Source organism: Giraffa tippelskirchi, chromosome 10 (genome assembly GCF_054371585.1).
Source record: "Giraffa tippelskirchi isolate mGirTip1 chromosome 10, T2T-mGirTip1v1.2.pri, whole genome shotgun sequence".
Taxonomy (NCBI): Eukaryota; Metazoa; Chordata; class Mammalia; order Artiodactyla; family Giraffidae; genus Giraffa; species Giraffa tippelskirchi.
Genome location: NC_137284.1, coordinates 8,222,339 through 8,250,248, shown reverse-complemented (window position 1 = coordinate 8,250,248; position 27,910 = coordinate 8,222,339). Strand labels below are relative to the sequence as shown.

The 27,910-nt window shown below is 57.5% G+C and overlaps 1 protein-coding gene and 1 long non-coding RNA gene across 3 annotated transcripts; one reads left to right on the top strand and one right to left on the bottom strand.

Annotated features, from left to right (window-relative positions):
* The first annotated feature begins 11,106 nt into the window (after positions 1-11,106).
* CCDC88B (coiled-coil and HOOK domain protein 88B) lies at positions 11,107-26,083 on the top strand. Of its 2 annotated transcripts, none has more exons than XM_081532640.1 (27): positions 11,107-11,212; positions 11,540-11,682; positions 11,833-11,944; positions 12,027-12,096; positions 12,182-12,240; positions 12,335-12,418; positions 12,498-12,641; positions 12,840-12,985; positions 13,106-13,187; positions 13,340-13,498; positions 14,046-14,192; positions 14,461-14,569; positions 14,970-15,106; positions 15,419-16,540; positions 19,873-20,000; positions 20,078-20,195; positions 20,720-20,815; positions 20,916-21,056; positions 21,394-21,650; positions 21,977-22,120; positions 22,331-22,517; positions 22,657-22,802; positions 23,029-23,127; positions 23,319-23,485; positions 24,044-24,250; positions 24,386-24,454; positions 25,600-26,083. In XM_081532640.1, the coding sequence occupies exons 1-27, from the start codon at positions 11,153-11,155 to the stop codon at positions 25,653-25,655; spliced, it is 4,389 nt and encodes a 1,462-aa protein (XP_081388766.1). In that variant the 5' UTR covers positions 11,107-11,152; the 3' UTR covers positions 25,656-26,083. The 2 variants fall into 2 exon arrangements, with proteins under 2 accessions (XP_081388766.1, XP_081388765.1); XM_081532639.1 differs by having other exon boundaries at positions 20,705-20,815.
* On the bottom strand, positions 17,049-19,245 carry LOC145523026 (uncharacterized). Its single transcript, XR_014066308.1, has 3 exons — positions 18,547-19,245; positions 18,078-18,265; positions 17,049-17,689 (listed from the first exon to the last, which is right to left on the bottom strand). It is a non-coding gene; the product is annotated as an uncharacterized LOC145523026 (long non-coding RNA).
* Positions 26,084-27,910: the final 1,827 nt, after the last annotated feature.

Sequence of the window (27,910 nt, the reverse complement as noted above, 5' to 3'; positions counted from 1 at the left end):
GCTGCAGCCATGCAGGCACCATGATTGGGAGCCCTGGAGGCTACTGGCCCCAGGGGAACACACCCTGCTGATCTTGGTTGGGGTTTAGCTGCACAGGCATCAAGGAGTGACAGAGGAGAACATGTACGTGCGTGTGTGTGTATATACATGTGTGTAAAACTTCTAGACAAATTTGAGTAACATCTGTGTAAATGCACAGCTTTTTGGTGTTCACAAAGATGCATATTGTCTGCTACGTTATTTTTTTCCACTTATGTAGGATGTACCGCATGACATGCAGGATCTTAGTTCCCCAACCAGGGATTGAACCCCTGCCCCTTGCAGTGGAAGCAAATGAGCCTAAACTACTGGACTACCAGGGAATCCCCTGCCAAATTATTAATATTTGCACCAACTTTTTCCGTTTGAGCTTGGGATCTTTTTTTTTTTTTTTCCATCCGTGTATCTACCATCTTTACACAATAGGGATGTGTCTGCACAGACAAATATACACACACACAGTTTCAAGTAGATATATTTAAATAAAACATTGACTATTGTAACATAATCATTTCTTTGGACACTGTGGAGTGGTAGAATAGAAAGAGTGAGACCTGGAGGCTAGTTCTGGGTTTGTGACCAGCTGGTCATATGACCCACAGTGACTCATTGCTTGCTGAGAGTCTCATGTCTCCATCTGAAAAATGAGAGGATCTTCATGATGTGACCGTCAAGATCTCATCTTCTGTCACCATCATCTGACTGTTCACAAATGACATGGAATCCATCTTAAAACCAGGGAACTTAGGAAGTCATGGTGCTCTGAGGGGTTTTATCTTTCTTTTATATCATAACCTTAGATCATAGAATTTTAGATGATAAAATTTTAGGTGGTAGAACTGAAAGGGAAGCCAGGTTCTGACGATGGTGGCAGAGGCAAGGGACCCAACTTTTTTTCTCTTCTCCAAATTTAGAAAATAGTACAGCCAAGTGATGCCCCCTTCCATGTTCTTTCTTTTTAGTTTTCCTTAGAGAGAAACACAAGGGGAAGCATTTTAATCTGGTCCCATGCTGCTGCTACTGCTGCTGCTAAGTCACTTCAGTCGTGTCCGACTCTGTGCGACCCCATAGACGGCAGCCCACCAGGCTCCGCCGTCCCTGGGATTCTCCAGGCAAGGATACTGGAGTGGGTTGCCATTTCCTTCTCCAGTGCACGAAAGGGAAAAGTGAAAGTGAAGTCGCTCAGTCGTGTCTGACTCTTAGCGACCCCACGGACTGTAGCCTGCCAGGCTCCTCCGTCCTTTTTTTTTTTTTTTAATTTAACACAGTTAAGGTAACGTGCTTAATAGGTGTTTTGGGAAGAAGTAAAGAAGTGCAGGGAGGGAGAGAGAAAGCTATCTTCTCTTCAGCTTCTTGGATATTGGTCCCCACTGTTTCACCATAAACTTGACTATGTGCTGTGCTGTGCTTAGTCGTTCAGTTGTATCCAACTCTGCGACGCTGTGGACTGTAGCCCACCAACCTCCTCTGTCCATGGGATTCTCCAGGCAAGAATACTGGAGTGAGTTGCCCTTGCCTTCCTCCAGGGGGTCTTCCCAACCCAGGGATTGAACACAGGTCTCCTGAATTGCAGGCGGATTCTTTACCATCTGAGCCACCAGGGAAGCAGATTTGACGACAGTGGTTCTGAATTAGAACTAGACTTCCTTGAGAGTGATGTAAATACCAGTGACTTAATATAGAGGCTTAGCTTACAGACATGCAGTGGGAAAGTTGATAACATAGGGCTAGTAGGCAGCTCCATGATTATTCCCAACCCGTGCACATTCTATCTTGCTGCTTTGCCATGTTAAACAAATGACTTCTACCTCACAATCCAATGTGGCTGCTTGAGTTCCAGCTATCACAGTCAAAATCCAGCCAGCAGGACGGAGGAAATGGGGAACAGGAGATAAAAGGCCCCTACTAGCTGTCGACTTAAATACACCACGTGAGAGTTGTTTGTTAAGTTTTATTTGGGGCAAAATGAGGACTGTGGCCCAGGAGACAGTACCTCAGATAACTCTGAGAAACTGCTCCAAAGAGGTAGGAGGGAAGGACAGTATATATGTGATTCTGATGAAGGAAGAGTACATGCAATCAAGCACATATTTTTTTCTAAAAGTTTTCTGTTAGTCTCATGAAGCTTTCTGTTAGTCACAGTAAACAGTCATCACCATGAAAGATTTTAGTGCTTTTCTAGATATGAGGAGATACGAGAATTGGGCTCATAAAATCAGCTCCTGAAAATATCTAACCATCTGAAGACCTGTCCTGCCAGTATTTCCCCCCAAGCACAAAGTGTCTCATTTCTGCTCTCCACCCTAAACTCCTTTCAGGGGGTGTTAAAGGTCAGAAGCTGCAGCAGCACAAGGTTTAATCCTTGTAGAGGTAGATGGCAAGCACCCATGTCAAGTGCCAATTTGTGGTTGCAGCTGTCTTTTCAGAAATTTTTCTGGGGCTTCTCTGGTGGCTCATTGGTAAATAATCTGCCTGCCAATGCAGGAGACATGGGTTCAATCCCTGATCCAGGAAGAGCCCACATACCATGGAGCAGCTAAACCACAACTGTTGAGCCCATGTGCTACAACTACTGAAGCCCACGTGCTGGAAAGTCTGTGCTCTGAAACAGGAGAAGCCACTGCAATGAGAATCCCATGCACCAGGCACCACAACTAGAGAAAGGCCCATACGGCGATGAAGACCGCACATAGCCAAAAATAAAAAAACAAAAAGTTTTTCTGGAAGCTGCCATGTATCATTTATGCTGAAATCTCATTGGCCAGAACTTAGTCACATGGTTACAGTAGCCACAAACAAGGCTAGGAAACATTGACTTTATTCCACACTGTCTTGTATCTAAAAAGTCCATGATTCTATTATTAAGGAAGAAAGGATTTGGAGTGGACAACACACAGTGTGGGCCACATGGGGGGATTGCCTCTGAGCAGAGAAGACTTTATGGGCTTCATGGCCTCCCAAGGGACAGAGTCACTTTCTGGCTGCTTCCATCAGCCTTGGCAAGGGCATGTACTAAACTGTCCTAGGGACTGAACTCAAGCCCTCTGCAGTGGAAGCACGGAATCTTAACCATTGGATCAGCAGAGAAGTCGACAGATGAAGGTTTCTTTGACACATAATTCACACATCATAAAATTCACCCTTTAAAAATGAACAAGTCAGTGGTTTTCAATCTGTTCACCAAGTTGTTCAGTCATCACCACTACTGAGATGGGTTTTTAATCTCAGTGACTTCACCCAAGATAAAGCTGATGCTTATCTCGCTGAGCATTGCAGTGGATGTGTGTCCCTGTATACTTATGAAAGCATGTCTGGACTTTCAGGGGTTTCTCTTGCCCCAGTGAACCCTCAGAATCACATCAGTACCTTGCATCCAGCCACTGTTCGTTGAGAGTCATCTCTGCACTGGGCACCGTGCGGGGCTTCGGGACATAGCGGTGAATATGCCGGGCACAAGCCCTGGGAGCACCACTACAAGACATGAGTCCCAGCGCAGGTCTCGTGGTCTGGGCAGCACCAGGGCAGCTCTGGTCCCCACCTCTATGTGCTTACAGTCTTGGAGAGGGCGCCAGTAAGCACTCCAGGTGAGTGCTTACTATCAGAGTGGTGAAGCTTTGAGGGAGCGGCACCGGTCGGGTCACTTGGGGTGTCACAGAAGGACCCTGCCCATTACCTGCCCTTCCCATGGGGGAGAGGAAGGGAGAGAAGGACTTCTAGCTGCAGCCAAGAAATGATTAGGCGGACTTCCTTGGTGGTACCATGGATAAGAATCCTCCTGCCAATGCAGGAGACACGGGTTCGATCCCTGGTCTAAAACATCCCATGTGCCTCACCCCAGCTAAAGCACGTGTGCTACAACTACCGAGCCCAAGCTCTAGGGCCCAAGAGCTGCCCAAGAAGCCCACCTGCCTAGAGCCTGTATTCCGCAACAAGAGAAGCCACTGCAGAGAGAAGCTCGCGCGCCTTAACGAAGAGTAGACCCTGCTCACTGCAACTAAAGAAAGCCGGAGCGCAGCAAAGACGACCCAGCGCAACCCAAAATAAAATAAACAAAATAAAAAATGGAATTTCTCTTTTAAAGAAATGGTTAGGCGATAGCCAGGTGAGCAGAGATGGAACAGGCTTTCCAGGTGGTGGGAAGAGCCTGTGTAAAGGTTAAAGGTGAGGCAGGTGAGAGAGTCCTGGTCTGAGCAGCCCAGGTGAGGGGATTCTGTCCGCAAGCACGGCTGGGTTCTCTTGGTGGACATCTGCGTGTCTCCGGGATTTGATTAGGAGCAACGTCAGACACATTCCCGATTTTGTTTCCTCGTGGGCTCCTTCCTGGCAGGCATGTTCCCAAATGCCGAGAGTGCGTGGGTCAAAGGGCGCTGGCGGTTTTACTGGTGTCTGGAAACCCTGAGGCCGTTTTAAGAGCCAGTTACATGTTTTGTGTTCTTCCCCCCACAGTGCGCCAACCCGTTTTACCTTCTGGATTTATTTTTTCCTTGTTTAATGAATATTTAATGGGACCTTGGAGCTGTCTTTGGTGCGTGCGTCTTTAATTAAGAGGCAACCTCGGGGCTTGGCACTGGGCTTCCCTGCACTCACTAACCGGCTCTGGGCTCCAGCCTTGCCCTCCCACCAGGCAGCAACAAGGCAGTGGGATGGCAGTGCGGTGGCGCGGGGGCGCGGGGGGCGAGTAGAAGCAGCAGCTCCCAGAGTGAGGCCTTGGGTTTACCCTCAGTCACCCTACTGACCTTCACACCCCTCTGAGCCTCACTTTCCACATCTCTGAAACAGGAGTTCAGTTTGTTCAAAAACATTTCCTGGCTGTGTGGCCTGAAGCAAGTGACTTACCTTCTCTGTGTTCGGTTTCTTCATAAAAGGGAGATAGTAATAATAGGATCTGTATTTTATGGCCGTAGAGGGGATTGAACACATCAGATGTGTTCACGTTGATAAACATGTATGAAGGACAGAGCTGGCGTGGGCAAGTGGTCAGCATACGCTGTCACTCTTATGGTTTCCTCGGCCCAGACCACAGCCCTGGACAACCCCACGGTGTCCCTGGCCTTGGGAGCTTCTGTTCTAGTGGGAGCAGATGCAGCAAACAAGGACGGATGCAGAGAGGAGGAAGACTACGAGGGGAGGACTTCCCGGAGGCCCAGTGGTTAAGAATCACCTGCCAATGCAGGGGACACGGGTTCAGTCCTTGGTCTGGGAAGATTCCAGGCTATGGGGCAACTAAGGCCGTGCACCACAGCTACTGAAGCCTGTGTGCCGAGAGCCTGTGCTCCGAAACGAGAGAAGCCACTGCAACGAGAAGCCCTCGCAGAAAGACTGGAGTCTCTTTTAGAAAGGGAAGATCTTTTCTGAGAAAGAGGCCATTAGGGATGCCAGTAGGGTGAGAAGGAGCTAGACAGGGGAGGCAGAGGGTGTGCACATGTGTTGGGCGGACAGGGTTGTTCCAGGCTGAAAACTGAAAGTGAAAGTCGCTCAGTCGTGTCTGACTCTTTGCGACCCCAGAGACTATACAGTCCATGGAATTCTCCAGGCCAGAATGCTGGAGTGGGTAGCCTTTCCCGTCTCCAGGGGATGTTCCCAACCCAGGGATCTAACCCAGGTCTCCGGTATTGCAGGCAGATTCTTTACCAGCTGAGCCACAAGGGAAGCCCAAGGATACTGGAGTGGGTAGCCTGTCCCTTCCCCAGAGGATCTTCCCAACCCAGGAATCGAACCAGGGTCTCCTGTATTGCAGGCGGATTCTTTAGGGGAACAGCAAATGTAAAGGTAGAGAGACTGAGGAAGCTGGAGCAGGTGTGCAGCTGAGGAGGTAGCGGAGGGAGGGGGTCAGGTGGTGAGCTGGGGCTGCCCTGCAGGGCCTCAGAGGTCACGGTGAAACTCTGGAAATTGACTCAAAGTCCAGCAGAAGGGTCATGAGCCAGTCAGTGTTTCCCAGCGACTCCTTGGTCACAGGTGGAGCCCACCAGGAGGTTTGCTCTCAGGGAGCCAGGCTTGGTGAGAGGCTTGGGGCGAGGCAGTGTCACCAGGAGTGGGGAGCACCCTAGGGAGAGCAGGGAGAGCTGTCTGAGGGTCAGGTAGTGGGGGCTGGGCTGCACCAGGCCCTCTTCAGTGCTGGGGCCACACCCTGAGTCCCTGGGCACCTGGCCCGGGCTTGGCAGGTGGCCCTGGACCCCACCTCCCTGGCTCTGGCTTCCCACTGCCTCCTCCCACCTCGGCAGCTCGTTTGGGCCATGGCCCTGAGCATTTCTGCTCTTGTCCAGCTCTGGCTATTTCCACCCCTAAATGGGGAGTGGGAAAACCACCCCTTCCCAGACACTTGGGTGGGGAGGAGGGCGTCCCTCAGACCCCACACCAGGGGCCCAGATGCCCAGAAATCCCTGGAGGCTGCTTTAAGATTTTAGTTCTTTAGCCTGGGGCCCTTAACCATCTGGCTAGAGAGCTGGGCCCCAGCCAAGCCACTGGGGTGCCAGACAGAGCACTGGGCCTGCCACAGGCAGGGAGAAAAAGCTGCTCTCTGACTCAGCCCTGGTCAGTCCTGGGCTCTGGCTGAAGCTGGTTGCCAGCTGCCCTGGCCTCCCTGGCCTCCCTGGCCTCTACTTGCCAGAGCTCCAGAACGCTCTTGCCTCTGGCCTTTGGGGTCAGACCAGGGATACCCAGGGAATTCAAAGCCAGAGGGAAGTGGGAGTCCTTCTCTGTGCAGCTAGGGAAACTGAGTCCTGAGGGAGGAGGTTGCAGGCAGTAGATGATGTTGTCCATTCGTTCGTCTGTTTGTCTCTGCTTCTTGCCTGTCTCTTGGGTCCACATGTTGGCAGCAGTGAGCACCAACCCCCTTAAAAACCTCCAGAAAAAGATATTTGAGAAGAGCAGTTATTATGGCCCCAAAGATGCAAATATTTAAAATCTTCAATAAGAGACAGTTGACTAGAAAAATGATACAGATGAACTTATTTGCAAAGCAGAAATAGAGACCAAGGGGGAGAGTGTGTGTGGGGGATGGGAGGAACTGAGAGATTGGATTGAGATATACACACTACTATGTATAAAATAGATAACTAATGAGCATCTACTGTATAGCTCAGGGAACTCTACTCAGTGCTCTGTGGTGATCTAAACGGGAAGGAAATCTGAAAAAGAGGGGATCTATGTATACATATGGTTGATTCACTTCACTGTACAGAAGAAACTAACACAACATTGTAAAGCTACTATATTCCAATAAAAATTAATTTTAAAAAAGAGATAGTTGAAATGATGATGGGATAACATCATGGAATACTATGCGGCCATTCAAAAGACCAAGGCCAATAGTTCAGAACAGAAAAGAAGCAGATTGGGAAATATATTTCAAAGCATGGAGGTGCACACCTGTGTGTGGTTGCAACCACCTCTGATAGACAGACTTGGGCAGCTGCATCTCAGAAAGAACACAGAAAATGCTGACGGGGTCTTGGGGACTGGGGTTAGGAGTGATGAGGGGGAGAATGACTTAATTTTTTTCTCCATATACTTATGTATTCTTGAGATATCTATATATGTACACACATATATAGATATATACCCATATATACATATACACATTACACATATACACATATATACACACATCTACATATACACACATCTACATATATACACACATATACAGACATATAAACTCATATATACCACATATATACACACATACACATATACACATATATATACATATACACGTATATACACACATATTCACATATACACACGTACACATATATACATATAAACTCATATATACCACCTATATACACACATACACATATACACACATATATACATATACACATCTGTATCTATATATATATAATGGGAGTTTCCCTGGTGGCTCAGACAGTAAAGAATCCTCCTACAATATCATATATATATATGGCTGTACCAGGACTTAGTTGCACATGCAAGGATCTTCAGTCTTCCTTGCAGCATGAAGGATCTTTATTTGCTGCATGTGAACTCTAAGTTGTGGCATGTGGGATCTAGTTCCCTGACTAGGGATTGAACGCCAGGTCCCTTGCAATGGGAGCACGGAGTCTTAGCCACTTGACCACCAGGGAAATCCTTCTTTACATTTTGATCATGCAGCTGAACACTGTTTTAAAAATCATTAAAAAAATTATTTATTTGCCTGCATCAATTCTTAGTTGTGGTGCATGGGCTTAGTTGCTCCAGGGCATGTGGGATTCTAGTTCCCCAAAAAAGGATCGAACCCATGTCCTCTGCATTGCAAGGCTGATTCTTAACCACTGGACCACCAGGGAAGTCCCTGAACAATTTTTTAAAGGAAGAATCTAGCCCAAGGATGAGGATAGCCAGCCTCTGATGAGCATCCCTCAATAGTTAATTAAGCTTTGAAATCCCAGGATCTTGGTGTCCGCTGGTGAACTTTCTTCCTCCCCTGTGAGCCTCCTTCTGGCTGACTCAGCTGAACCAAGTCATAGAGCCAGACTGAGATATTGAGGTGCAGCCGGGCACGTCTGGGGTGATGAATGTGAGGGCAATCAGCGGGACCAATGGGGCATCACGGCCCAGGCCTCCAAGGAGGCTGGAAGAAGGGTGTGACTCAGAGTGTTGAGCAAGGCAGGGGCCCTTGGCTGTGGGTGCCCCGTTACCATGTTACCATGCTTGGCTAACCCAGAGCAGGCACTTCAGAGAGGTTCCTGGGCTAGAATCCCTGAGGGATGCAAATAAGGCGTAAGATTCGCAGAGGGTCAAATCTGGACGGATATTATTAACACTAAAGATAATAACCACGCCAGGGACCGTTTAATGAACGCTTAGGCCAGGCACCAGCTCGTGGAATCCTCGTTAACAGCCCTCTGAGAGGATTATCTGCATTTCCAGACACCTCTAGGGAGGCTTAAACAACTAGATGTTCTCTTCTGCTAACAACTCCAAGCAGTTTCCCATTGCCCAGTCAGGCTACAGCCTGAGAGCTGTGTGACTTTGGGCAAGTTATTAACCTCTCTGAGTCTCGCTTTCCTCCTCTGTGAATTGGAGATAATCCACAATCCTTGTTTCATAACCTAGTCCTATGCAAATAAGTCAGTAATCGTAAGATGCTTGTAACCAGGACTGGCTCGTGATAAGCCTGTGTTTTCACTATGGCCCTGCGTTTTAGCAAATCCAGTATGTCAACAATTGTAAAAGCTGCCACTAAAGAAAAGAGGAATGCTGCCAGTTAACTATGTCTCAAGGCTCTTTCATCACTAGACTCTATTTTATACCTCCCAAAGGAGCTCTTTTTGCCTTAGACATAGATTCTCATCATACATAATTCTGATGCACACATAAAAAGGAAAATAGAAGCAAAATAGTTTATGGTGTTCAGAAAACTCCTTCACATTTGGAATCCGACAGAGGCGGGATGTCTGTGTGTTTCCCCGTCACCCTCTCCTGTGGAGGTATCAAGAATCGGGAGAGCACTGTTCCCCAGCATCCCACCCCCAATTCATAAGTGAAAGCATGAAAGTGTTAGTCTCTCAGTCCTGTCCGACTCTCTGCGACCCCATGGACTGTAGCCCACCAGGCTCCTCTGTCCATGGGATTCTCTAGGCAAGAATACTGGAGTGGGTTGCCGTTCCCTTCCCCAGGGGATCTTCCCGACCCAGGGACTGAACCCCTGTCTTCTGCATTGAAGGCAGAAACCCACCAGTAGCCATTGGAGTCCTAAGCCAGCCGTGCAGGACTGCAGAGCAAGCTGACTCTGGATTCCTGCTTCGGGAGTGTTGCTGACAAGTCTGGTTCCCCTCCACTGGGAGCCCCCACCATTTGGAGCCTGGTGTTGAGAGTGCTCCGCTCTTGTCTCTGAGGTTTTCTACCAGGCTGCTGACGCCCTTTCTGCAGGGTTGGATGCTTTTGAAGTGTAGGCACGTGCAGGCAATGACAACAATGTCAGGACTGCCGCCAGCTAGCCAGCGCCTCTACCATGTAACCCGATTTTAGAGATTGAAATGTGAGAAATAAAGTGTCTGGAAATCGATGAAACATGAATAATTTCTAGACTTCACACTGGCCACGCTTCCAGCTGCCACAGAACCCTTGCACATTCTGCTTGGGCCGCTGGGAATGCCCTTCCATCATCCCCATGTCACCTGCTTAACCCAGTCATCCCTGATCGCAGCTGCACGGTCACTGCCCTCCTCCCCCACCATGCGTCTCCTGATCAAATCCCTTCCCTGTCAATGCATGTAGCACAGCTGCAACGTTACCTTTTGGGTGTGTGTGCGACTTTCTGCATAGCTGTCTCCCCAGCGTGCTGTGTATCCCCCGGGGGCGGGGACAATGTGACTTTTTACTACATCTCAGTACTCAGCAGTGTCCCACGCGGCGCCCCCTAGTGAGCAGTGGGGGAACTGGGGTATCCTTCTGGTTTATCCTCAAGACATGCGGATGGTCTTTGCACTGAACCGCGTCCCTCAGATGCTGGATTCTAACCCACTTCTTTTACAGATGGGAAATCAAGGCTCGTGAGGTCACTAGCACACGGAGTAGACGGTCTCAGTCCGGTGTATAAACAGCCTGGGGGAGGGTGGGGTCTGAGGAGGGGTACTGACTTCTGGTGGGGATTCAGAGGAGGCTTGATGTGGGAGGCGGCCCCTTCCAAAAGTCACAGGTTGGGAGGGTGGCTTGGGTAAGTTTGAGAAAGAAAAGCCAGGCAAGTTGGAAGAGCACTGTGGGTGCCCAGAGTCACCATATAAGGCCTGGAACCCTTTCTGGGGCCCTGGAAGATGCAGGGCTGAGGTCACACTCTTTGGGTTTCAAGCTGGGCCACCAAGGCCCAGAGAAGGGAAGGACTCACCCGCCATTGTCCATGGAGCCAGGAGAGCAGTGGGCCTTGCTCCTGGGTGGCCCTGACTCCACCTTCCCCGGCTGACCTCTGGGCCGATGCTGGGAGGATGTGGAGTGGCGAAAGAGGGGCTGAGGCAGGACTCTGGGGGTGCACAGGCCCGCCAGCACCCGGAAGGAGGAAGCGGCACAGGGTGTCTGTGGCTGGGCCTGGGATCCCCCACTCGGGGACTTCCTCTTCCTCTCAGGGCAGGTGTAGCTGCCGCAGCGGGACCAACACCCTGACCCCGTCATGGATGGGGGCAAGGGGCCCAGGATCAGAGACTTCCTGAGTGGCAGCCTGGCCACCTGGGTGAGGGGGCAGTGGGAGGGGGGGTCTGGGGAGAGGAAATGAGCAGCAGGGAGGGCTGGTGTGGGGTGTGGGGGGTGGGGGGAGAGGGGGCACAGCGGGGCGTGGGGGGGGGCTGAGGGGAGGGGTGGGTTCAAGTGGAGAAGTCCAGGCGGCTGTGGGCAGGAAGAGGAGTCCAGACCCAGGGCCACTGGCATTCAGGGAACTGGTGAGGAGGGGACTATGTGGTTGCAGGGCAGCAGGTCAGAGGGGCTCAGGATTCACTCCGATGGTGGGGGTCTCCCCCCGCTGCACCTGGGCAGGCCAGATGACTCCTTTGTGTTCCCACAGGCGCTGGGACTAGCCGGGCTGGTGGGGGAGGCGGAGGAGCCGGAGGGGGAGGAGGAGGAGGAAGGAGAGGGGCCTCTGTGTCCGGAGAAGAAATTCTTGCGTCTCAGCGATGGGGCCCTGCTCCTGAGGGTGCTGGGCATCATGTAAGGGGCGTCAGAGGATGACCTGAGGTGGGGTGGGGAGTGCGGGGAGGGGGCCTGCGGGGAGGAGCCTGAGGGGTGGTTGGCAGAGCCTGCTTCAGAGGAGGCGGGTCCTCCATCTTCCCTCCCACCGATTGCCCCCTGTGCTCCCAGTGCTCCCAGTCCCCGAGGGGGCCCTCGAATGATCAGGGGCCATGACAGCCCTGCAGCTTGGCGGGTGTGGAACCTGAACCACCTGTGGGGCCGACTGAGGGACTTCTACCAGGTGAGGGCTCCGGAGGCGGAGGCTGAGCCCGGGAGACCCCCTGGGGGAAGCCCATCTCTTATCACCGCCCCCTCCACCCCAGGAGGAGCTGCAGCTGCTGATCCTGTCACCGCCCCCAGACCTCCAGACGCTAGGCTTTGACCCCTTCTCAGGTGCTGTCTCCCACCACCCCTCCACCCCTTCCTGCTTCTACCCGATGTCCCTCCCCGTTAACCTCTTGTGGCTTGTGCCCTGCAGAGGAGGCGGTGGAGGAGTTGGAAGGCATCCTTAGGCTACTGCTGGGGGCGTCAGTGCAGGTGAGCGGGGCAGGGCAGGGTCCAGCTCTGGCTGCAGAGGTGGCGGGATGCCCTTTGGTGCCAGTCTCACCGCCCCCTCCTCGCCCCCTTGTAGTGCGAGCACCGGGAACTATTCATCCGCCACATCCAGGGCCTCAGCCTGGAGGTCCAGAGCGAGCTGGCTGCTGCCATCCAGGAGGTACGATGACTTGGGCTGCCCTCCAGGATACCCAGCCCCCTTCTTCTTCTTTGGCTGAACTGCTCTCCCTGGGCTCCAGGTGACCCAGCCCAGTGCGGGCTTGGTGCTGGCACTGACCAGGCCGGAGACTGGTGAGCTGGCAACTCCGGAGCTGGAGATGCTGTCCCTCAGCCTGATGGGGACCCTGTTGAAGCTGGCACGGGAGCGCGACCTGGGGGCCCAGGTAGGGGGCGGCAGGCCAAGGAACAGGAGGACCATGGGGATCCAGACATGTGGGGGAGGGGACACTGGGGTCCAGGTGTGGGGCTGGGGTTGTGGGTCTTGTGTCTGCAGGGCTGCAACAGCCAGATTCAGCTTGGGTAATTGGGGGCAGATGTGGGGGTCCTGAGAGGGGTTGCTCCTGACCCTTGATCTCCCACAGCGGCTGGCTGAACTGCTGCTGGACCGGGAGCCTGCCCCCTTGTTGCCTGAGGCTCCCGCCAGGATTCCCTCCGAGGGGGCCTCGCACCACTTGGCCCTGCAGCTGGCCAATGCCAAGGCCCAGCTGCGGCGCCTCCGGCAGGAGCTGTGAGTGCTGGGAGGGACCTGGGGCAGGGGGCAGGATGGGGTCCCAGCTGCGATCAGGGCTGGAGGAAAACGGCTATAAGGGGCAGGTCCCCAGACCCCTCCTGCGTGCCTTCCCTCCAGGGAGGAGAAAGCTGAGCTGCTGCTGGATTCCCAAGCGGAGGTGCAGGGCTTGGAGGCCGAAATCCGAAGACTCCGCCAGGAGGTGAGCTCAGATGTCCCCCAGGCATCGCCGCATTCCCTAACCCCTTCCCCACACCTTCCTCGTCCTCCTGCCTCCTCCAACCCGGCTCCTTCCCGTCCTAACCCCTCTGGCGGGCGGGTGGCCGGTCCTAGCTCTGCACCCGTCTGGCCCAGGCCCAGGCGCTGTCGGGACAGGCCAAGAGAGCCGAGCTGTACCGCGAGGAGGCAGAGGCGCTACGGGAGCGGGCGGGCCGTCTGCCCCGTCTGCAGGAGGAACTGCGACGCTGCAGAGAGCGCCTCCAGGCGGCCGAGGCCTGCAAGGGCAGGCTAGAGGTGAGGCGGGAGGCGGGGCTGTGGGGCGTGGCATGTGGTGGGCGAGGCACCTGAAGACAGGGTGGGCGTGGCCGCTGGGGACCGGGTGGGCCAAGAGAGGAGAGAGTTTGGCCGAGAGTCAGGCCTTAGTGGAGGCCCCAATCATTGCTAGAAGAACGGGGTGAAGGGGTGCCTGTGGATAGGTCTTTTGGAGGATGGGGCAGATGGAGGGGAGAGGCAGAGGCTGTAGGCAAGGATAGGTCCTGGAGACGAGGGTGGGAGCTGTAGGGGAGGCAGCGTCCAGAGTACCAGCAATGTGGCTAAGTGAGGCCTAGAAGGATGCCACCTGGAAAGGCCACTCTTGAGAAGGGGCAGGGCCTACACAGGAGAAGGGCGGGGCCCGGTGCTGGGGAAGTGGTCCCTGAAGAGAACTTGGAGGGGGAGGGGCAGATGGAGGGGAGCGCCAGGGCCTGAAGAGCTACTAGTGTGCAGGGTCAGATGGGGAGGGGAGCCTGGAGTGCGGGGGGTGGGGGGAGCATCCCACCAACGGCTCTCTGCTCCCCACCAGGAGGAGCGGGTGCTCTCGGGGGCTCTGGAGGCCTCCAAGGCACTGCTGGAGGAGCAGCTGGAGGCCGCTCAGGAGCGCTGTGCTCGGCTACATGAGACCCAGCGCGAGAACCTGCTGCTGCGAACCCGGCTGGGCGAGGCCCACGCGGTGAGACCCCTGATCACTCAGTGATCCCTGACCTCAGAGGTGATCACTGACTCCCACTCCCTGTTTCCTCTGTGTATGTGCTCGTGTGCACCCAGTCATGTCTGACTCTTTGCGACCCCACAGACTCTAGCCTGCCAGGCTCTGTCCATGGGATTCTCCAGGCAAGAACACAGGAGTGGGTTGCCATTTCCTTCCAGTGACCCTCTAGCCCCCACACTGGGCGTGGCCATAGCGGGGAGGCCTTGCCTGACCCTGCTCTCCCCTCCAGGAGCTGGACTCCCTGCGGCATCAGGTGGACCAGCTTGCAGAAGAGAATGTGGAGCTGGAACTGGAGCTTCAGCGGAGCCTGGAGCCACCCCCAGGCTCCCCTGGGGAGGGTGAGCGGGGCCCCAGTGGCAGGGCTGCAGGTGGGAGCTGCCTCTATTTCCCTGTAGCTATTGGGGCTTCCCTGGTGGCTCAGACAGTAAAGAATGTCTGCAGTGCAAGAAACCCAGGTTCACTCCAGGGGTTGGGAAGATCCCCTGGAGAAGGGAATGGCTACCCACCCCAGTATTCTTGCCTGGAGCATTCCATGGACAGAGGAACCTGGCAGGCGACAGACCACTGGGTCGCAGAGTCGGACACAGCTGAGCGATTAACACTTTCTCTTATTTTTTTTCATAATGGGGTTGGCTTCTGGTTTCATCCCCTTCCCCCAGGTCTGGTGTCAGGGGTGGGGGTGTATGTGAAGAGTCATAAGGGAGAAGAGGGGTCCTGACCTCATCTCCCACACCCCAGAACCCCTGCCTGGAGCGGCTCCCTCGCTACATGATGAAGTGAGGGAGGCAGAGGCTGGGAGGCTGCGGACCCTGGAGCGGGAGAATCAGGAGCTTCGAGGTCTGCTCCGGGTGCTGCAGAGGCAGCCAGGTGGCCAGGTGAGTCCCCTCCAACCATCAGCAGGTCCTTCCTGGCCACCTCCTCTGGGTTTGACCATCCCTCTCACGTGCCCTCATGAAAAGACCCTGTGCCCTCATTTGAAAAGACCCCGATGCTGGGAAAGATCGAAGGTGGGAGGAGAAGGGGACGACAGAGGATGAGATGGTTGGATGGCATCACAGACTCAATGGACATGAGTTTGAGTAAACTCTGGGAGTTGGTGATGGACAGAGGCCTGGAGTGCTGCAGTCCATGGGGTCACAAAGGGTCAGACACGACTGAGTGACTGAACTGAACTCATGTGCCCTCAGCACCCCCTACTGGAGGAGCAGAATGAGGACTCGGTGATTGGAGAGCAGGACTCAGCTCCGCAGACTTGCCTGGCCTCAGACCCCGGCCCCCGGGCCTTGGCTGCTCAGGCAACGGATGAAGGCCCCCAGGCCTCGGACCCTGCTCCCCTGGCGTTTGAGTCAGCCCTCGAGGGGTCGGCATCTGATCTGAACCCGCAGGTGGCAGAGAGGCCTCTCCAAACGGATGTCGTGGTCCCTGCAGACTCCATGCCCCAGGAGTCAGACCCTGGTGCAGAGGCACAGGAGTCCCTGAAGAAGGCTGGCCTGGGAGCCCCTCTCCGGACCCCTGCCTCTGTGATCCCATCTCAGGGTCCCGAGGTTAACATTCAGGCCCAGCTGTCTCTGGGAGGAGAGACTGAGGAGTCAGTGCTGGAGGCCCCAAGGGTGAGACAGGAGGACCCTGAAAGCAAGCCGGGACCCTCAGAGACCAGCCTATGTGTGCAGTTGGAGGAGCAGGGGACCCTAGACCAGAGGCTAGACCTACCTGAGGGGCAAACAGAGGCCAGAGAGCATGAACAGAGGTTGAGGGGGTTGGTCGGGGATGCAACACAGCGAAAGCCTCAGCCGAAACTGGAAGGGGCTCCTGAGGTCCGGACCCGGGAGGCGCGGGACCCCGAGGAGATCCTGGTCAGTGGTGTCCCCAAGCGGGAGGCCCTCCAAGAGGATGTGGCGCGGCTGAAGCGAGAGGCTGAGGCCCTTGGAGCGGAGCTGGCGGCCCAGGCCCGGAGGCTGGAGGCCCGAGGCACGGAGGCTGCCCGCCTCTCAGAGGAGCTGGCTCAGGCCCGGAGGGCAGAGGCTGAGGCCCACCGGGAAGTGGAGGCCCAGGCCCGGGAGCTGGCCCGGTTGCGGGAGGCGGTGGAGTCTTCTGCCCAGGAGCTGGAGGCTGCATCGCGGGAGCGGGAGGCGCTGGCGGAGGCACTGGCAGCAGCCGGCCGAGAGCGGAGGCAGTGGGAGCGAGAGGTGCCCAGGCTGCGGGCCCGGGCCGAGGAGGCCGAGGAGCGGCTGCACGTGCTGGAGGACGAGGGCCGCCGGCACCTGGAGGAGGCTGAGAGGCAGCGCCGGGAGAGGCAGGCCCTCCAGGAGGTACAGCGGGGGTCATGGCCAGGAAACAGGGTTCCAGGCCAGTTGCTGGGGTTGGGGGTTATTCATTCCGTCGGCAGCCACTGAGTGCCCAGCACTGAGCTGGGGCTGGAGAGGGAAGGGCAAAGTCCACTCCCGGCTCCCAAAGGCACACCTGGCCTGGGACGGGGGCAGATGTCCCCTGCCTTTGATGGAGTGGCTATAGGAGGTGGTAGGCATGGAGCTATATGGCCTGGGTGCAAATCCTGACTCTCTGACTGTGGTGGTTTACTCAGTTGCACCCCAGTGCCTCCCTCTGTAAAATGGGGGTGCTCTTCATAGCTGCTTCAGTGGGGCTTTGGAAGGCCGACGGAAATAATGGTGTGAAGAGCCTAGTTCACGATGGCCAAAGGCTCAAGATACGTTGGTTGTCATGGGCAAAGCGCTTTGCAATCCATGGGAATGGGAACTGATGCCAGGGTCGGCGCAAGGAGGTTTCGAGGAGGGTTCTAAGGAAAGATAGAGATCTCACTAGGTGGGGAAGGATATTTCATTCAGGGGGAACAGCAAGTGCAAAGACTTGAAGGTATTAGAAATGCTCAGGGGCCCGGGAGATGGGCGTAGGTGGAAAGGTGTGACAGGCCAGCTTTGTGGGTATTGGTACTTCATCCTCAGGCAGGGAAATTCACCCAAGGGTGTGGGCCGACCTGTGTGATGCTGGATTTGGGGAGAGTCATCTTGGTGTACAAGGGGACCTAGAACTGTAGGAAGGCAGTGCCCGTGGTCAAGGTGGCAGGTGAGAGAATTCTCTGGTGGTCCAGTGGACTCTGTGCATCCAGTACAGGAAGCACAGGTTCAATCCCTGGTCAGGGAACTAAGATCCTGCAAGTTGCATGGAGTGGCCAAAAAGAAGAAAAAAAAGGTGGCAGGTGAGGCAGGCTGGAGCTGGGATGGGGGTTGGAGAAGAGAGAAAACCTCGAACTCCTTGTATTCATTCATTCAAGCATGTTTGCAGGCATCTTCTTGGCACCAGGCCCTGTACTAGGCAGCCAGCACTTGCAGTCTCTGGGAGACACTCACTCACAATCTGGGGTGGAGACAGGACTGTGTGGGGAGCCGTAGGGGTCCAGGAAGCACACTGGACTCAGGCTGGGGCTCATCATGGAGGGCTTCCTGGAGGAGGAGAGAGAATGGCAATGAGCCAGGAGGAGGAGCAGGCCCGTTTGCAGGGGTGGAGCGTGAGGCAGGGAGTGGAGCGAGGTGACATGAAGACTTCCTTAAGCAGGTTTCCTATTGGCCAAGGCTTCATCTTCCTTCCAAGCAAAGGAAGGAATTGCAGCTGTTTTCACGAGGGTGACAAGGAGTCAGTGGAGGGTATAATGTGAGCAGAATGGTCAGATCTGCAGGTCTGGAGGCCCCTCAGGGGAAGCAGAAGAGACCATGAGGCAAGGGGGTGGGTGTTCGGGCCAATGCGGCCCAGGGCTGGGGCGAGGGTATGCTGCAGCATGCACGTGTGCTCAGTCATGTCTGACTCTTTGTGACCCCGTGGACTGTAGCTCACCAGGCTCCTTTGTCCATGGAAGCTTCCAGGCAAAAATACTGGAGTGGGTTGTCATTTCCTACTCCAGGGGATCTTCCCGACTCCGGGATCGAACCTGCGTCTCTTGCATCTCCTGCACTGGCAGGCAGATTCTTTACCACTGGTACCACTTGGGAAGTATCAAAACTTCTGGAAGCTGAGCAGTTTCTCTGTTACACAGAGAAGGACACTGAGGTTCAGAGAGGAGAAGTTATTTGCTCCGAGACACTTCCTGATGGTGAGGAGTCAGGAACATGCTGTTGGCTTGGTCTGGGGCATGTGAGAATTGAGAGTGTGGGTGAGAGAGTAAGGCCAAGAGCTGGTCTCTGGGGTCCACTCTGTAGGAGCTGAGAGATGCTGGCAGATAGATCTGGGTTATAGCTCAGCTCCCCTACTCAGCTATGTGGCTTGGGGCCAGTTACTTAACCTCTCTGAGTCTCCGTTTTCTTACCTGTAAAACCAGAATAAAAATGATACCTATGTCACAAGATCCTGTAAGATAATGAACATAGAGTGCTTGGGGCAGCGCCTGGCACTCAGTATGGGCTTAATCAGAGAGGGAATGCCAGCCGGTGGGTAGGGAAGAGCCGGTAGGGCTGGCTGGCCAAAAGAGCCGGCTCTGAGGACCAAGAGGGTGGAAGACATTAAGGACAAAGGGGAATTTTGTGAGATTTCCTGGTGGAGCAGTTCCTGGTGATAACTGGGCGTGGTGCAGGGGGAGGTGGCTGGCCAGGGCAGGGAGGTTAGGGAACCAGGGGCCAAGGGGGTTGTCCAAGTGGGCCTCCCTGCTGCAGGGGTCGGGGGGGAAGGGTGCAGTGGGTGGGGCCCTGGGGGCTGTGGCCAGAGCCTGGAGGGGGAAGGGCAGGGGTCCGGCCTGAGATGCAGGTCTTCGTGGGCATCCCTGTTCTTCCTGCTCTCCGTCCTTTGGCTCTTGTGGCTGGGGACTGTGGGCAGCAGGGCCTCATGGGACTTTTAGTTTTTCAGCGAGAGGCAGTGGCCAAGGGTGTCTGGAAGCGCAGTGACCCCAGGGGCTGGCCCGGGTGGAGTTGCTAAGCCAGGAAGACCAGAGCACAGATGGGTAGGCTCCATCTCCAAGGGCAGGACTTAGTGGGCAGCTGTCGTGGTTGGCCCTTCCCCGTGGTTTCATCCTGCCGGAGCCCCTCCACCCCCACCCTATACCTCAGAATGGTTCGACCTACCTCTCTGAGGGCAGGGGCCATGGGCCAGAGCGGGTCTCCTACCCACTTCCTCAATGGTATGGCCCAACCGCCACAGGCCTGGCCAGCAGCAAGCATCCTGGCCCTCCCCCTCCCAGCTCCCACTGTGGTTAGGCCTGACCTTCACCAAGTTCCTGCCCTCTGTGGCCATCCCCCTGTGGCTGAGAGTACTCTCCAGACCCGCTGCCTCTGAGCCTCTCTTCCCCTCACCTGCCCCGTGTGGCCTCAGCACGCAGGGAGCATCCAGCTGTCATTGAGCACATGAGGAACCATGGACTCAAAGAGGTGAAGACGTGTGCCCAGCGAGTGTCGCTGAGCCCTGGCCCAGGGGCCGCCCTCACTCCCTGGCAGGCTTATAATTCCCGGCTCTTTCATACCCACTCTGCAAGGTTATCAGGCTTTGCTCCCATTTTACAGATGGGGGAGTAGAGGCCCAGAGAGTTAACGATATTCACTCGGGGTGACAGAGCAAGGACAGAAGGCCAGGTCTCCTGACGCTCAGGCCTGGTGAAGGTGGCGGTCTACCCTTCTGGCCCTGAGCCTCCTCTGCCTGCCCTCAGGAGCTGGAGAAGGCCATGGTGCGGGGCCGGGAGCTGGGGGCCCGGCTGGAGCGTCTGCAGAATGAGCTGGAACGAGCAGCCCTGGAACGCCAGGAATTTCTGCGGGAACAGGAGTTCCAGCACCAGAGGTGGGGCACTGCCCGAGGGGCAGAGAAGGGCAGGTAAAGACTTGGGGAGGGCTGGGTGCTAAGACTTCTCCCGGCAGGTACCAGGGCCTGGAGCAGCGGCTGGAAGCTGAGCTGCAGGCAGCGGCCACCAGCAAGGAGGAGGCGCTGATGGAGCTCAGAAAGAGGGCCGTGCAGTTGGAGGATGAGCTGTTCAAGGTGAGGCCATCGCCTGGGTTGCTGGGGCCTGAGCCCACCCCCTGTCTCCACCCTCATGTAGGTACTTCAGGGCCCCCCTCTTGTCTTGCCCCTCGGTTCTTGGCCAGTCGCTTGCCTTGTGCCCCCTTTCAGGGCCTGTAGGAGGAAGTGCTGTGCAGGGAGCCAGGTAGCTCTGCCCGGGCCTTGTTGCCCCCATTCCTCAACCAGACTGAGCCTGGTGGCTTGACTCTGAGGCACCTGCTGTGTCTCTCCTGTGGGGGCCCCACCACTTCCTGAGCTCAGCCCACGGTCGTAAGTCAGGAATCATTTCTGATGCCCTTGTTGCACACGGGCTCGGCCCCATACCAGGCCACCACTGCCCTCCGGGGGCTCGCTGTCCACCTGGGATGGAGACAAGAACATAGCCAGCGGGCCCCTAGCAGACTGCCCAGCCGGTGGGTGTGGGATTGCCAGGGGAGGTTTGCTGGGCCGCCCCCAGACCCCTGCCACGCGCTCGTGTGACCCCCCAGGGCCTCTCCTTGCAGCTGCGCCAGGGCGCCTCGGGGCTGGGCCCCCAGGAGCAGGTGGAGCCCAAGGTCACGGAGGCCCAGAGCGTGCGGCTCATCGAGGTGGAGCGCAGTGTGAGTGTTGGGCTGCGGTGGGCGCGGGGCTGGGGGACAGGGGGCAGTGCCCTGGAGACGCGGCCCTCTGCTAACCAACCCCCTCCCCACCCCCCGACAGAATGCCACGCTGGCGGCGGAGAAGGCGGCTCTGCAGGGCCAGCTGCAGCACTTGGAGGGGCAGCTGGGGAGCCTGCAGGGGCGCGCCCAGGAGCTGCTGCTGCAGAGTCAGCGGGCCCAGGAGAACAGCAGCCGCCTGCAGGTGGGCCCGGCCCCCCATCCCGTCCTGCCCACAGCCCTCCCCCTGACCCCTGCTCCTACCCGCCTGCTGGCCTCCAGCGCCCACCCCCCCGTCAGTGCCCCTTCCACCCCGTCTCTAGTCCGCCCCTCCACAGCCAGCCATCCGTCCCTCTGGCTTGCCCTGCCCCGACCCCAGCCCCATCTGTCCCGTCCCGGCCTTGTGCCATGGCCCTCGGCCCCCCGACGTCTCTCTCTCCTTTACTCCGCCCTCTGCCTTCTGCCCCCCATCCCTTACCCCCCTTTCTGGCCTGGGATACCCCCCACAGCAGCCACCCACCCTGCTCCCTCCTCTGGCCTAGGCCGAGAAGTCTGTACTGGAGACGCAGGGCCAGGAGCTGCACAGGAAGCTGGGGCTGCTGGAGGAGGAGGTGCAGGCGGCGAGGCGCTCCCAGGAGGAGACCCGCGGGCAGCAGCAGGCCCTGCTGCGGGACCACGAGGCCCTGGCGCAGCTGCAGCGGCGGCAGGAGGCTGAGCTGGAGGGGCTGCTGGCTCGGCACCGCGACCTCAAGGCCAACATGCGGGCGCTGGAGCTGGCCCATCGGGAGCTGCAGGGCCGGTGAGCAGCCCCCAACAAGCTCGTAGCTCCTTTTCCGGGGGGCCCCTTGTCCGCCCAGAGCGGGCTCCCTGTTCCCTGGGAAGCACCAGCAGGCCCCTCTCCCTGGCTGTGCCCTCTTATGCGGCAGGGCTCTCTGTACTTCTGGGGTGGGCTCACCCTGGGGTTTCATCGGTGGTCCAGAGTGGTGGGCGCCTGCACAGCATTCTGCCCTGTGGCTTTGCCCCCCGGGGCCTATACTTAGGAGATGGAGGACTTCCAGATGGTCCAGCTGCCTGCTTGCCCTGGCCCCAGTCCTTGCAGCCCCCTGAGCCCCTGGTTCATCTCAGGCACGAACAGCTGCAGGCCCAGAGGGCCAACGTGGAGGCGCAGGAGGTAGCCCTGCTGGCAGAGCGCGAACGCCTGGTGCAGGATGGGCATCGGCAGCGGGGCCTGGAGGAGGAGCTCCGGAGGCTGCAGAGCGAGCATGACAGGTACCAGCCCAGACACAGCCCCTCCCTTCCTGGGCCAGTTCTCAGTGTTCCCACCTGTGAAGTGGGTTGATGGTGAGTTAGTCCCTTTCCCCACAGGGTCCCGCTTTGCCTCCTCTCCTCGTCGTGGTTCCTCTGCCATCAGGAAGGGCCCAGTTGAGGCGGGGGTGGGGGCAGGTTCCTCTTGGAGAGCAGGTCTCCTTGCCTCTGCAGGGCTCAGATGCTGCTGGCAGAGGTGTCCCGGGAGCGTGGGGAGTTACAGGGGGAACGCGGGGAACTTCGGGGCCGGCTGGCAAGGCTGGAGCTGGAGCGGGCACAGCTGGAGGCCCAGAGCCAGCGACTGCGAGAGTCCAACCAGCAGCTGGACTTGAGTGCCTGCCGGCTGACCACGCAGTGTGAGGTGCGGTGAGGGGTGGGTGGCTGGGGAGGGAGGGCGGCTGGGGGGGCAGGGTTGGAAAGAGCCAGGATTGGGTGGAAGGCAGATGCTCTGAGCCCCTTTAAGTGTCCCCCACCGCCCCCGCTTGCCTGTCCTGCGACAGCTGTTGACGGAACTCCGGAGTGCCCAAGAAGAAGAGAACCGGCAGCTGCTGGCCGAGGTGCAGGCGCTGAGCCGGGAAAACCGGGAGCTCTTGGAGCGCAGCCTGGAGAGCCGGGACCACCTGCACCGCGAGCAGCGCGAGTACCTGTGAGGGGCCGCAGGGGCCGGCGTGGCTGCCCCTTGGGATGTTTATGGGGCGATTCCCTGGGAAGGCCTGGCGAAAGGGGAGGCTGACCCTCCCTGGGGGCTCGGACAGCACGATGTTCAACCCATCCTGGGGTGTGTCACTGTTTAACTGGCAGGGGTGTACCAGGGTGTACCCTGCATTCCTGCCCAGGCCTCAAGTCCACCTCCTCCCTCCCCATCCTCCCAGGGACCAGCTCAACGCCCTGCGCCGGGAGAAGCAGAAGCTGGTGGAGAAAATCATGGATCAGTACCGCGTGCTGGAGCCTGGGCCCCTGCCCCGGACCAAGTGAGCGGGCCCCTCCACCCCGGTGGGCCGGAGGTCTTCCCTACCTCACTCCTGCCCTGCCCTCTGATCCCTGGCCCAGCTCGGGTCCAGGCCCGAGTGAGGGTTGGCCTGGCCTCTGCCACCCCCGACATGGCCCTCTTGTCCTCCTTCCTCCCTGGCCTGACCCCCCTCTTGTGCCCTCTTGCCCCCAGGAAGGGCAGCTGGCTGGCAGACAAGGTGAAGAGGCTGATGCGGCCCCGGCGGGAGGGGGGCCCCCATGGAGGGCCACGCCTGGGGGCCGATGGGGCTGGCAGCACCGAGAGCCTGGGGGGGCCCCCAGAGACGGAGCTCCCTGAGGGCAGGGAGGCAGATGGGACAGGTGGGTCTGGGGGTCCCTCTGCCCTCGGGGCTTGCCAGTGCCCCTGGTCTTCCTGTGTCGCTTGTGCATGTCCCCCACTGGCCTTTCCTGCTGCAGCTTCCCCCCACCCGCCCTCCCCCCCATCAGATGGTTCCAGTGACTCTCTGCCCTGGGTCCCTGCTGCGTCCCTCTCAGCTGGCACCTCCCTCCTGCCTGCACTTTTACCCACCTGGTCCTACCCATCCAGAGCGGTGCCTAGGACCTCGGAGCAGCGGGGACTTTAGTCAGAGGTCACTTATCCCAGACAGCAGATGAGGAAGCCGAGGCCCAGGGAGGGGAAGCACCTTGCCCAAGGTTACACAGTGAGTTAGTGTCAGAGCCAGCACAGGGTCCTGCCTCCAGTCCCCACCTCCATTCATTCAACCTTGTCCCCCCTCTCCCAGCCCCCATCTCTGCAGCCTCCTGTCCCCTGTGGCACCCATGCAGCTTCCTCTTGCCAGTATCGCCCCCACCCCACCCCCCGCTCCCCCCAGCCCTCCCGGCACTGCTTGGACACCTCTCCGCCTGTGCCTCTTGCAGGGTCGCCCTCACCAGCACCCATGCGCCGGGCACAGAGCTCCCTGTGTCTGCGGGATGAGACACTGGCAGGTGGGCAGCGGCGGAAACTCAGCTCAAGATTCCCCGTGGGGCGAAGCTCTGAGTCATTCAGCCCCGGGGACACCCCCCGGCAGCGATTCCGACAGCGGCGCCCAGGGCCCCTGGGGGCACCCAGCTCCCATGGCAAAGGTGAGGGAGAAGGGTCCCTGGGGGCCCACCGGCTCCTTGGGGGAGGGGGCTTCCCTCCTGGCTCCTGTGTCTGCCCACCCGCCCTGCTGCCTCTGTTCTGGCCCTCATGGCCCAGTGGCTGCCTTGTGCCCCCAGGACCTGGCATGGGATGGGGCGGCTCCATCGAGACCCTGGCGGAACACGAAGCAGATGCCAACAGAGAGAGTGAGTGGGGGCCTGGGAGGATGAGGGGTATTTGCCGTTCCTGGGCCCCTGTCAGGCCTCGTTCACCCATTCACTCATTTGGCCATGAGCTTTTCTGGAATGCCAGGTGATGTGGTACTTGGGAATATAACAGAGAACATTCTGGTATGGGGAGTTGGGAGACAGCTGATGATATGTATAAAAATAATAATTATCTACAATAGCTTGTCCAATAGAACTATATCGTGAGCTCCACGTGTAATTTAAAATGTTTAGGTAGCCTCATCAGAGGGTCTCTGCAACCCCCTTGGACTGTAGTCTGCCAGCCTCCTCCGTCCATGGGATTTCCCAGGCAAAGATACTGGCATGGGTTGCGATTTCTTTCTGCAGGGGATCTTCCTGGCCCAGGGATCAAACCTGGATCTCCCGCATTGCAGGCAGACCCTTTACCATCTGAGCCACCAGGGAAACCCCCATCAGAGGAAGTAATGAAACATGTAAAATTAATTAACATTAGCATATAAATATATGGTATATATTTAATATACTATATATCATATATATTTAATACATTTAATAAGTTATACATCAATATACCAACATACTCTATTAATACATATTGATATTATATATTAATATATTTCAATATCACAACGCATATTAATGTTAGAATATTAATGTATTTTGTTTAACTCAGTATGCCTAAACTAGTACCATTTTAGACATGTAGTCTGTGTAAAAAATCCTTACTGACATATTTCATTTTTTTCACACTAAGTCTGAAGCCCAGTGGTATTTTACACCCAAGCACATTGCAGTTCAGACTGGCCACATCTCAGGTGCCCAGTCCTGTCCTGGGGAGCTCAGGCCTATAGTATTAGGAGGTGCCAGTGTCCTGGGAAAGAAAAGGAGAGCAGGGTGGGTGAGATCAGGAGCCCCGGGTGGGCAGGTGGCGAGATCAGGTAGGGTGCTCAGGGCAGGCCTCCGAGAGGAGGTAAAGCTGAAGCAAAGGCTTGGAGGTGAGAGTGTGTCCTGTCCATGTATCTGGGGAATGACGTTCCTGGCAGAGGGAAGAGCCAAAGCAAAGGCCTGGTATGTTCGAGGCCCGGCCAGGCGGCTGGGAACCCCTTGGAGAGGGTAAGCCTGAGCTGAGCTTTTCCCTCCAGGCCTCGAGGTGCAGGAACCGGAGAAGCGAACTCTTGCCCCTTCTCTCAGCCAGTGACACCGCGTGGATGGAGAGCTTGGGAACGGAGTGTTCCCAGCACTGGAGTCTCAGTGGGGACCCCAGGCAGCCCAAGAATGTGGGGAGGCAGGGCACTCATGGTGAGTCCTTGGACAAGGAGACCTGGGCCCTCAGATCCTCCACGGCCTGCACTGGGGGCTCGAGCTGGAGCTGGAACGAGTTTGTGGACAGAGGGGACAGCCGGCCCCCACAAACAGCTCCCTGCTGGGGCTCCACCCTGCGGCCCTCGCTGAGGAGGCAGTCCCCGGGGAAACTCCCAGCTGAGGGAGGCAGGCAGGAGTGGGCAAGAGAGCCCCCTGCCCGGCCCAAGAGGGGAGCCAAGGGCCATTCCCTCGGGACTGTGACCTGGGCCCATTTCTGAACCTTGGCTCAGATGCGAGGGACGGGAGAATAAAGCTGGGACACAACCACTGCCTCTGCGCTCCCCGTCTACCGGCCATACCCAGGAGCCACTTGGTGTCAGGGACGTGGGGCCTGGAGTTCTCTGCTGACAGGGGCCCGGTGGCTGTTGGCTTCCTTGCCCTGCGTGGGGCAGCAAAGGGCTTTCCTCAGGGGAGGGGCCGGTTGGGCTGGCGGGGATATCCCAGCGCAGGGAGGCTCTGAGTAGCCAGCAGTGGGTGGGGGTCTGGGTCTGGGCTCCTGAGTGTGGGGCAGTGAAATACCCAGAGGGCCCACCCCCACCTCGTCCCCTGCACCCCCTTCTCTCCTTTCACTGCTTCCTGCCTGCTCATCCTCTCATCTCCAGCCCTTTGGGGCTGAGCCCCTCCCCAGGGAGTTTACAGCCTTGGGGTGGGGGGGCCACTATTGTGGAGTTGGGAAGGATGCCGGGGTCTCTGACCAGGGCCTCTCGGATGACTGACACCCGGGAGACGAGAAATTAGGCTGGGCGACAGGACGTGAGTCAGGGCACCTGGGGCCGCCCAGAGTAGGGTGGGGCTGCCCGGCTGAGGTGAGGCAGCCTGAATCCGGGGGTGGCAAGAGCTGGGAGGGGTGGCCAGGCCTGCCTCCCCAGGGTGACCTACTGTAGCCTGACTCACTGGGTTTCCACAATGCTCCCCTTGGGGGTCACCCGCCGCTCTGCCCTCCTCTCAGCTTGAGTTTCTGAGGTCGGTGGCATGGGGGTGGACTCCCCCTGGCCTCCAGGGGGGCTGAGCAGCTGGAAGCCCCCCTCCCATAGGGCCTCCGGGTGGGGGTCTCTGATGGCCGCCCCACACTGTTGGTGGCCCCTGTCAGCTGTGAGGGAGGGAGATAAGGCTCTGGAGGACCGGCCGGCCAGAGGCACTGAGTCTGATGGGGGGAGGCCACCCCTATGTGGCTCCGACACCCCTTTTTGAGGTCTACCCTGTACCAGGCTTGGGGACGACAGGGGGCAGAACCACACCCTAACCACTGGACCACCAGGGGGTTCCCTGAGGTGCTTTTAAAGGTCTGCTCGTTCTAGAGAGATTCGGTCAGAAAACGGGCTGCCCGTCCCTGCTGGAGGTCGGGCTGGGCTCCCTCTCAGTGCCTCCTGTAGGCACTCTCATGGGTAGGGGGAGCCCAGAGACAAGGCCCGGCCCTCAGGGTGCCTGCCCCCCGCGCCCAGGCCTCCTCTGCAAAGGCAAGCCGGCAGGGAAGAGGGCTTCGCTGGCAGCCGGGGATACAGACAGGAAGCTGGGCTGGGCCACGTGGCTTCTGGGACCCTCTTAGCCCGCCCAGCACCAAGAGCAAAGAGCTACACTGAGTGAGGTGTGCGGGGCTGGGGCTGTGCGGGCAAGAGCTGGACGAGGTGGCCTGTGGCCTCACGTTGTTCATCCGTCAAGGGGACTGACAGATCCCCTCCCCTATTTGCTGCAGTCAAGAAGTGATCAAGAACCAGGCAAGGGGGTTTGTGATCTGTATGAAGTTCCTCACTTTCACTGGTGGCTAAGAATTGGACAGCGCTGCCTGGCTGCCCTTAGGGCTGGCGCCCTGGCAAGGAAGGTGGCTCTAAAGCATCGGAGTGGGACTCCCACCCCCTTGGGGCACAGCCTGCGGTGGACTTACCGCCCGATACCTGGCTGGGGAGTGTCTGCCCCACAGAGGCTCCGGGTTATCCACAGACCCCAAGCATGGCTCCCAAGGGGGACTCCCAGGTCCCCAGGAGGGTCGCCTGGGGTCCCAGAGCGCACACTCCTGGCGGCAGCCCCCTGCGCCCGCGGGAGACCGGACCGCCCCCCGTCCGCCCACCCGTCCGCAGCCCGGGCGCTGTCACG